This window comes from Ranitomeya imitator, chromosome 2, assembly GCF_032444005.1.
Source record: "Ranitomeya imitator isolate aRanImi1 chromosome 2, aRanImi1.pri, whole genome shotgun sequence".
Lineage (NCBI taxonomy): Eukaryota > Metazoa > Chordata > Amphibia > Anura > Dendrobatidae > Ranitomeya > Ranitomeya imitator.
The window spans coordinates 816,805,638-816,815,441 of NC_091283.1; the positions used below are offsets into that span (position 1 = coordinate 816,805,638).

The window sequence follows — 9,804 nt, forward strand, 5'->3', positions numbered from 1 at the left end:
GATAGCAGAGTACAAACGTTACAGAATACTTTGAGCCGAGTTAAAGAAATTGTCCATCTCTAGAAACTATTTTTTTATCTAATTAAATACCTGGATTTGCAGCTAAAAATATTTTTGTCAATCTGGTTTTATAGTTATTTTGTAAGCAGCTTAAAATTTGCATCAAAAAATGCAACAAAAACGCAGTGTGAACATTACCTAAGTATTGAACACCACCTATTTTCTAAGTAAATATATTTATAAATTTGCTATTGACATGACATTATCAGTTATGTGTAATAATGAGAAATGACACAGGGAAAGCGTTGAACACATGAAGAAAAATGAAAAAAAGCCATGGAAAGTCACAACAGCAGCTGAAGTCTATAAGTAAGATTATTATTATTATAAGTAGTTAAAGAGCAATGCTGTCACTAACTGAAAAAGAATATCAGCTGGTTCAACTGCTGGCCTAGAAAAAGGTGTCTCGTTACCAAGTTGCCACACAAGAAACATCTCATGATGGGTAAAACCAGCGAGCTGTCTCAAGACCTTCGCAACCTTATTGTTGCAAAACATACTGCTGGCATTGGTTACAGTAGGGTTTTTAAATTACAAAAGGTTCCAGCGAGCACGGATGGAACCATAATCCGGAAATGGAAAGAACATAATTTCACTACAAAGCGGCTCCCCACAATATTTCTGACAGAAGAGTGAAAAGAATTATCAGAAGAGTAGTTCAACAACATGTAATTATTCATCACAAACATGTTAAAAAGTCGCATATTTTACGTTTTTCCAGCCAACACTGTGGTTTTTGCTGCAGAAAAATCTACTGAAAATACTCAACATGTGCACGTACCCTAAGCAAGAAAATAAATATTGTCCTGAAAGGCGGACAATCTCTTCAATGTTATTTTTCAGACGGTACTATACCTTTACGAATGTGACTCCGGGCTGGACCTTGGCCAGTTCAGCCATAACATCATTCATTTGAGAACACTGAGGAGCCCATGGAGCCCAAAAATGTACAACGAGCAAAACCCTGAAAATAGAGATAGAATATATAAGTCAGTCAATGGGGTAGATTTATTAAAATCACCAAAAATGCACCGTAATCCACCATCATATTAGAGAATCTGGAATAAATGGAGGAGGTCCTCTACTCAGGATCCTTTTCTCATGGGCAGACTGGAGTACAGTTGCAGACCCTTCTAAAATCTAACGATGGTACAAAGCAGAGGATCAAGAGAGAAGAGTGTCTAATAAAATTTTTCATACCATGGTAAGGTTTTTATTAAACGTCGGGTAATTTTTTTTTCCAATTTCATCATCATTTTGTACCAGACAACTATTTGTAGTCCGGTACCATAGAAACATATTAGTCTGTTTATGAGCTGTAGTTAAAAAAAAAAAAAACGTGAACAAGATTATTTGCAAAATTGCTTTGGTGTTATGTTAGATGCACTGGAGCAATAAATTGGTTGCAGCTTAAGGTGGTTGTCCACTACTCGGACAAGTCCTTCTGAATCACTGTTTCCCCACAGTAAACTAATAACACCTGTTCTTACCTCCACTGCAGGCACCATCTCAGCGGTGTTGGCATTGACTCTCCCAGGGATCGCATGACATTTTTATGTCACGCTATCCCTGCGGCCAATCAGCGCTAGCTTCACTCTCCCTTCCTTCAGACAAAGAGACATCTGGAGAGAGAGTAGTGGACAACCCCTTTAAGGCCCCCATAAACATTAGTCCAACATCAGCAGAACCTGCCAGGACAATAATCAAGGGCTATGATCACATGCAGCGTTTTTCCTGCAAACACGCCAGTATTTGCAGCAGATTCGTCCGCTGCAAACACTAAATGTGTGCACGCACCCTCAGCCTATTGTTTATGCAAATAAGAAGCTACCAACAAAAGTTATAAGATTTCAGAAATCTTTCACACATGCTCGTTTTTTTTATTTAAAGACTAAATTTGAGATCTGTAGCATGCCAATTCTGGCAGCAGTTTCAGGGAAATTTTTCACCCAAAGAAAGCATTGAGAAAATGCAAAGACGCTAAAAAAAAAACACAGGTTTTGCTTCATTTTTCATGAATAAAAAGTAAATTTATTAAACATGAACTGTAGACAAATCACACATGTATTCCATACCAAAAACAATGTCTAATTTTGGACTGAGAATCCTTTGTTCTCTAGGTGATATGTCGCCACCACTGGCAGTGGCTCTTTCTCATAAAGGACGTATGGAGGAGTCGGGTGTATGGAGGAGTCGGGTGTGAGGGCCTCCGGCCAAACGATCGGCTGATTGATGGCTTTCTAATGAGTATGGGGGCTTTAGGTATAGCTGCAGCCTTTGTTTCTAGAGCTGCTGTCTATCTTTCCATTACACTAAAGGCCCCCTGAGATTATAGATGGCAGAACCCACCGACCATATGTACATGGCACTGCAGTCGGGTGGAAGCCTATACCCGGGGTACACGGTGCTACAGTCAACATGGGGGGTTAAAGCCAGGGTACACGGCACCGCAGTCAGCGTGAGGGTCTATACTCGGGATACACAGCACTACAGTCTGTGTGGGGGGCTATAAACAGCGCTGCAGTCAGTGTGAGGGGCTAGACCCGATGCACACAGCGCTGCAGTCAGTGTGGGGGTTTATACCTGGGGTACACGGCACCGCAGTCAGTGTGAGGGTCTATACTCGTGATACACAGCGCTGCAGCCTGTGTGGGGGGCTATAAACAGTGCTGCAGTCATTGTGGGGGGCTAGACCCGACGCACACAGCGCTGCAGTCAGTGTGGGGGGCTAGACACGATGCACACAGCGCTGCAGTCAGTGAGGTGGAGTTATATCTGGGGTACAAAGTGCTGCAGTCAGCGCAAGGGTCTAAACTCTGTATACACAGCACTGCAGCGCTGCAGTGAGAGTGGGGGGCTATACTCAATGCTGCAGTGTAGCGGGCTATACACGGTGTACATGGTGCAGTAGTCAGTGTGGGGGGCTATACCCGGTGTACACGATGCAGCAGTCAGTGTGGGGGGCTATACCCGGTGTACATGGTGCAGTAGTCAGTGTGGGGGGCTATATCCGGTGTACAGGTGCAGCAGTCAGTGTGGGGGGCTATACCCGGTGTATATGGTGGAGCAGTCAGTGTGGGGGGCTATACCCGGTGTACACGGTGCAGCAGTCAGTGTGGGGGGCTATATCCGATGTGCATTGTGCAGAAGTCAGTGTGGGGGGCTATATCCGGTGTACACGGTGCAGCACTCAGTGTGGGGGGCTATATCCGGTGTACACGGTGCAGCAGTCAGTGTGGGGGGCTATACCCGGTGCACACGGTGCAGCAGTCAGTGTGGGGGGCTATACCCGGTGTACACGGTGCAGCAGTCAGTGTGGGGGGCTATACCCGGTGTACACGGTGCAGCAGTCAGTGTGGGGGGCTATACCCGGTGTACACGGTGCAGCAGTCAGTGTGGGGGGCTATACCCGGTGTACACGGTGCAGCAGTCAGTGTGGGGGGCTATACCCGGTGTACACGGTGCAGCAGTCAGTGTGGGGGGCTATACCCGGTGTACACGGTGCAGCAGTCAGTGTGGGGGGCTATACCCGGTGTACACGGTGCAGCAGTCAGTGTGGGGGGCTATACCCGGTGTACACGGTGCAGCAATCAGTGTGGGGGGCTATACCCGGTGTACACGGTGCAGCAGTCAGTGTGGGGGGCTATACCCGGTGTACACGGTGCAGCAGTCAGTGTGGGGGGCTATACCCGGTGTACACGGTGCAGCAGTCAGTGTGGGGGGCTATACCCGGTGTACACGGTGCAGCAGTCAGTGTGGGGGGCTATACCCGGTGTACACGGTGCAGCAGTCAGTGTGGGGGGCTATACCCGGTGTACACGGTGCAGCAGTCAGTGTGGGGGGCTATACCCGGTGTACACGGTGCAGCAGTCAGTGTGGGGGGCTATACCCGGTGTACACGGTGCAGCAGTCAGTGTGGGGGGCTATATCCGGTGTACACGGTGCAGCAGTCAGTGTGGGGGGCTATACCCGGTGTACACGGTGCAGCAGTCAGTGTGGGGGGCTATACCCGGTGTACACGGTGCAGCAGTCAGTGTGGGGGGCTATATCCGGTGTACATGGTGGAGCAGTCAGTGTGGGGGGCTATATCCGGTGTACATGGTGGAGCAGTCAGTGTGGGGGGCTATATCCGGTGTACACGGTGCAGCAGTCAGTGTGGGGGGGGCTATACCCGGTGTACACGGTGCAGCAGTCAGTGTGGGGGGCTATACCCGGTGTACACGGTGCAGCAGTCAGTGTGGGGGGCTATACCCGGTGTACACGGTGCAGCAGTCAGTGTGGGGGGCTATACCCGGTGTACACGGTGCAGCAGTCAGTGTGGGGGGCTATATCCGGTGTACACGGTGCAGCAGTCAGTGTGGGGGGGGCTATACCCGGTGTACACGGTGCAGCAGTCAGTGTGGGGGGCTATACCCGGTGCAGTCAGTGTGGGGGGTGCAGCATAATACATAGCATTCATACACTATCAGGCAGGACATGCTGGGACCTGCAGTGCCACAGGGGTCAGACATGGAGCCCCGACATACGTGGTCCCCTGCAGTCCACTGACCCTCTTCTATCACTGAGGCCTCCGGTGTCCGCAGCCCCGCAGTGCACGGAGGGGACCCCAGCAGCCCACTGCACGGTCACCTCATATTCCCCCGTCACTCACACACGTACTTATCACTCTTCTGTAACAGCTCCTCGAAGTGTCGCACAGAGCCGGCCTCCAGCACCGCCGCCATGCTGCCGGGAACCACGGGACACCAGAGCGCCGAGCTATCGATCGGGGACTAGAAGCGTCTGTGCGGATCACGTGCTCCTGACAGGCAGACATCGCTGGCCGAGCGCGGAGCCCCGGACATGCGCAGTGCTGTCTGCCTGGAGGTCACTGGCGAATGTGCGGGGGAGGAGGAGCGGTAACTGCAGCACGATCGGTCAGATCCCTCTGGTGAACCCCAGTTGTGTCATTTCCCTTTTGTGTTATCTTTCTACATTAGTAAAATTGCAAAGAGCTTGTAAAAATAAACAACTGTGCTAATAAAGCGGAAATGAGCGTCTCATCCAAGGAATCGTCTTTATTGCCAAACAAAAATTGATAATAACCCTTAGCACTGGAAAAGGTTCATAAAATAACCATGAAATATGGACGCGTTTCTGGCGTAGCAATAGCGCCCCCACTCAGTCATGTGAACGATTTCCGTTGCAGTTTTATCCATTTCTGTCAGGCAATAAGTATCCGGTCACTTTCTCTCCTGGCCTGTGTCTTTGGTCGGCCCTCAGGAGCATTGGCACCATTCACACCATCCCAGCAAACACTAAGGTCTATGGACGTGGCGGAGCCGTCATATCAAACCTGTCGCCAAATTTTCCATGTTGAACACGATGTGATAGTGGCGGCAGAGTGAAATGAAACTTTTTTTTTTTATTTCGCCTCTACGTTGTGGAGATAATAGCAGTCAAACATTTGCCACTTAATGAGTTAACCCTACCTAAGTCCAAGTGGGTGTTGTCAGACAGCTTTCACTGGGGGCGTGTACTTCTTCTCCCTGTACGGCACTGGCCAATCATAAGCAGGCAGCAGCATAGAAGTGCGGAAGGAGCTGTGATGAGGTCTCAAAATAATTATATAGTGCCAACATATTACGCAGCACTTTACAGTTTGCACACATTATCATCACTGTCCCCATTGGGGCTCACAATCTTAGTTCCCTATCAGTATGTCTTTGGAATGTGGAAGGAAACCGGAGAACCCGGAGGAAGCCCACGCAAACATGTGGTGAACATTTAAACTCTTTGCAGATGTTGTCCTTGGTGGGATTTGAACCCAAGACTCCAGCTCTGCAAGGCTGCAGTGCTAACCACTGAGCCACCGTGCTAACCACTGAGCCACCGTGCTAACCACTGAGCCACCGTGCTAACCACTGAGCCACCGTGCTAACCACTGAGCCACCGTGCTAACCACTGAGCCACCGTGCTAACCACTGAGCCACCGTGCTAACCACTAAGTCGCTGTGCTAACCACTGAGCCGCTGTGCTAACCACTGAGTCGCTGTGCTAACCACTGAGCCGCTGTGCTAACCACTGAGCCACCGTGCTAACCACTGAGCCACCGTGCTAACCACTGAGCCACCGTGCTAACCACTGAGCCACCGTGCTAACCACTGAGCCGCCGTGCTAACCACTGAGCCGCCGTGCTAACCACTGAGCCACCGTGCTAACCACTGAGCCGCCGTGCTAACCACTGAGCCGCCGTGCTAACCACTGAGCCGCCGTGCTAACCACTGAGCTGCCGTGCTAACCACTGAGCCACCGTACTAACCACTGAGCCACTGTGCTAACCACTGAGCCACCGTGGATCAGGATCAGGACTCCATTGAAAATAATAAGTCTCGGTAAGGTCATTAATTGTATTACGAACACATATAAGACTAATTTAGACCCCAGATTGCTGGGACCCCTACTGATCTAAGAGCAAGGGTTCCAATGTCACCTGTGTGAAGAGAGAGGTAGCGTGTGAGCTCCACTCCATTCACTACTATGGGACTAGCAGGAAAAGTCGAGTGCAGGTCAGGTCTCCGGCTTCATCAGTCACATAGATGGAGCAGCGAGGACTCATTATCAGTGGGACATTATTAGACTCTATCCTGCTTAGTGATGAGCAAGTGTGATCAGATAAGGTGTTATCTGAGCATGCTCGTGTCCTAATCGAGTATTTCGACGTGTTCGAAAAATATGCTCAAGTCGCCGTGGCTGCATGTCGCGCTGCTGTTTGGCAGCCACAACACATACAGGGATCGCCTGTTTGTTAGATGATCCCTGCGTGACATGCAGGCGCGCAGACTCGAGCATTTTTATTGAGCACACTGAAAACAGTTGATTGAAGCACGAGCATACATGGATACATGGATAACACCTTATCCGAGCACGCTCCACTCCGGCTGCCTTCAGCATCGAGCAAATCTGGGTCAGTAATTTGCAGGTAAATTCAGGTTCAAATTTTGATATCAGGTTGGTACGGTTGGTGCGAGAAAAATTCAAGATCAAAGTTAGTTCTTACCAAAAGTTCTCCAAAGAAGGGCAACAATGGAGCTGATGACACGGCCATTGTCACCCATGACCTATCGCTGCACATGGGGAATGAAGTTCCACAAAGGAGAGACTGTAGCAAAAATGAGTTGCAAAGTTACAGCTGCTATGATAGAAAGATTCAGAACGCATACACAGCCCCCTGCGTATCTTAGGGGGGTCATCCAGGCCTTTCTTTTTCTCTATGGGGCTGAGCACTTATCAGCAGGTATTTGCTAAGGCTAGGTTCACATTGCGTGAGGCTACTTTCACACTAGCGTCGGACTCGGCCCGTCGAAGTGCGTCAGGCCGGGGTTCCGGCTAGCAGTGAAATGCGCCGCACAACGGAGGCAGCGGATGCATTTTTCCTGCGCATCCACTGCCCCATTGTGATGTGCGGGGAGGTGGGGGTGGAGTTCCGGCCACGCATGCGCGGTCGGAAAAAGCGGTCCGTCGGCAGCAAAAAAAACGTTACATGTAACGTTTTTTGCTCTCGGCGGTCCGCCACAACACGGCGCAACCGTCGCACGACGGTTGCGACGTGTGGCAATGCGTCACTAATGTTAATCTATGGGGCAAAAACGCATCCTGCAAACAACTTTGCAGGATGCGTTTTTTCCCATAAATGACGCATTGCGACGTATTGCAAAAAACGCCAGTGTGAAAGTAGCCTTAGCAGCAGCCCGTTCAGCACATACGCTAATGGGCTGCTGCTAGCGCAAGTGCCTGCGCTACATCACGCTAGCGCAGATGGAGCATCTGCTAGCTCTATCTGCGCTAGCAGTGACGGACCCAGAAACGCTGCAGCCTGCGTCTCGGGTCCGTCACTCAAATGACGGCACATCGCTAGTGCACGCCCATTGTGGGCGTGCGCTAGCGATGCGTTCGCCATTGCATTCAATGGCGGCGTTAACGGACTATGTTACACCGCGTTATGCCGCTATGTAACGTAGTCCGTTTAACGTAGTCAATGAACGCAATGTGAACCTAGCCTAACTGTTCTGCAGTGTGACGATCTCTCCCGGATCAGAGTAGTCACTGACCGCTCCTGGTGGCGAATTTGCAGCTTCCTGTGACATCACGTCAACATAACAGTTCTTTCTTATCCGCTGATCTCTATCAATGGGGTGTCACTGCCGATGTGATTTTTGATTGACAGCCGTCTCTCCGGTCTTCAGTAAGGAAGGGGGGCCTGAAACTGTTTCTGGAAATGGTACCCTAACTGTCCTTGTCCCGGGGCAGTTTTGAAGGTAGAGAACCCTAAGTCTCCCACCTTACTATGCTCCTGTTAAACCAAAATATTTCCCCTCCCCCACTACATGAGAACTATAAGGTAAATAAGACACAAAGACAAAACAAGGATAACAGAAAGCAACAAACATACAACCATTCACCAAAGGTAGAGAGGTATATAGGGAAGGATAGGAATGCACCAACCATACGGAAATAGGATAATGAGGAAAGCATACACCCAAAAAAAGCACACAACAATCTCAAGTAGCAACAATCTCCAATTCAGCACTGTGTCTCCAAGGTGCTAGGATGCAAATCTTTCGCTGGCAAGGTTTTATAGGGAGAGGTAATGACCAGATCTGAAGCAGCTGAAAATGGAGCTGCAAGTTTCTGGCCAGCATAGAGAGGGTCGTTAACCTCTTCAGCACCAAAGGAAATCAAATCCATTTTATATGGGACACAAACACCCATGCTAAATGGAAGTACGTATTGATATTGTAACTCCAGATCTCCCAAGAGGAGCCTAACATAGTGTGGCGCTGACTGTCAACAGCAGGACCTCAGCAGTGACAGCAGAGCAGAGCGCAAAAGAAGGGATTGCTCTGTTGATGTCACAGAAGGCAGGAGAATCGCTGCCAGGAGCGGTCTCTGTCCTCTCTGAGCTGGGAGAGATCATTGCACATCAGAACAGCCAGGTAGTCAGCCTGATTGTTGACTGTCTCTCTATTAGCCATAGTGGGTGATGCTGTGCAAGACTTGATGTCATCGTGTATTAGGCAGCTACGCATTCATTGGTGCCATATAACACATTTTTATTACAATGTCACTTAAAGGAGAGGTTGCGTTGGCATCACAAGAGTAGAAGACTGGAACAATGAAGTAGTCCGGTTCCATGCACGTCTTACGGAGCGATTTTATAAGTAACAATTTGGTGAGGGTAGCATCTCCCACATTGATCAGGTGCAGGGGGGGAAGCACATCTGGCCATTCCTGCCACGCCGGCGAAGCTTCCAGTCAGTTGGGTCGTTTTTTATGCAGTCTGTGTCATTTTGATGTTTTTGCAATCCCTCATCTCATTACCTAATTTATTACAGGAAATTGAAGGGTTCAGAAGCCTCTCTGGAATTAAAGTCAATTATGACAGGTCTAATACACCAATATAAATCTTTCTTCTCACAAAGGGAAGTGCATACAAATTACCATTGTCTGAAATATCTGGGGATAAATAATATTAATCCCCATTCCGCTTTCATTTCTGCCACTCTGTCATCACTGGAAATTTCTTCAAGTTAGACTTTTCGAATATTACGATCCAGGAGAACGGTATTTGGTTACATAGCGATTATCATGTTGATGCGACGATTTAGTGAAGGTTATTAAAATGTGAAAAAGTCACCTTCACTTATCTTCATGAAAACCATATTTTTTTCATTTATGAGATTATTGGAAGCTTTTAACCTCACC

At 48.9% G+C, this 9,804-nt stretch overlaps 1 protein-coding gene across 2 annotated transcripts in view; it reads right to left on the reverse strand.

The window, feature by feature from the left end:
- GLRX3 (glutaredoxin 3) overlaps window positions 1-4,890 on the reverse strand; it is a 41,719-nt gene extending 36,829 nt beyond the window's left edge. Inside the window, exons 1-2 of one of the 2 annotated variants that reach the window (XM_069753903.1) lie at window positions 4,720-4,890; window positions 916-1,024 (exon numbers count right to left, since the gene is read on the reverse strand). In XM_069753903.1, coding sequence (XP_069610004.1) covers window positions 916-1,024; window positions 4,720-4,784 — 174 coding nt within the window. In that variant the 5' untranslated portion in view covers window positions 4,785-4,890. The remainder of the gene's footprint in view (window positions 1-915; window positions 1,025-4,719) is intronic. The other variant, XM_069753904.1, reaches the window with a different exon arrangement.
- Between the last annotated feature and the right edge of the window lie 4,914 nt (window positions 4,891-9,804).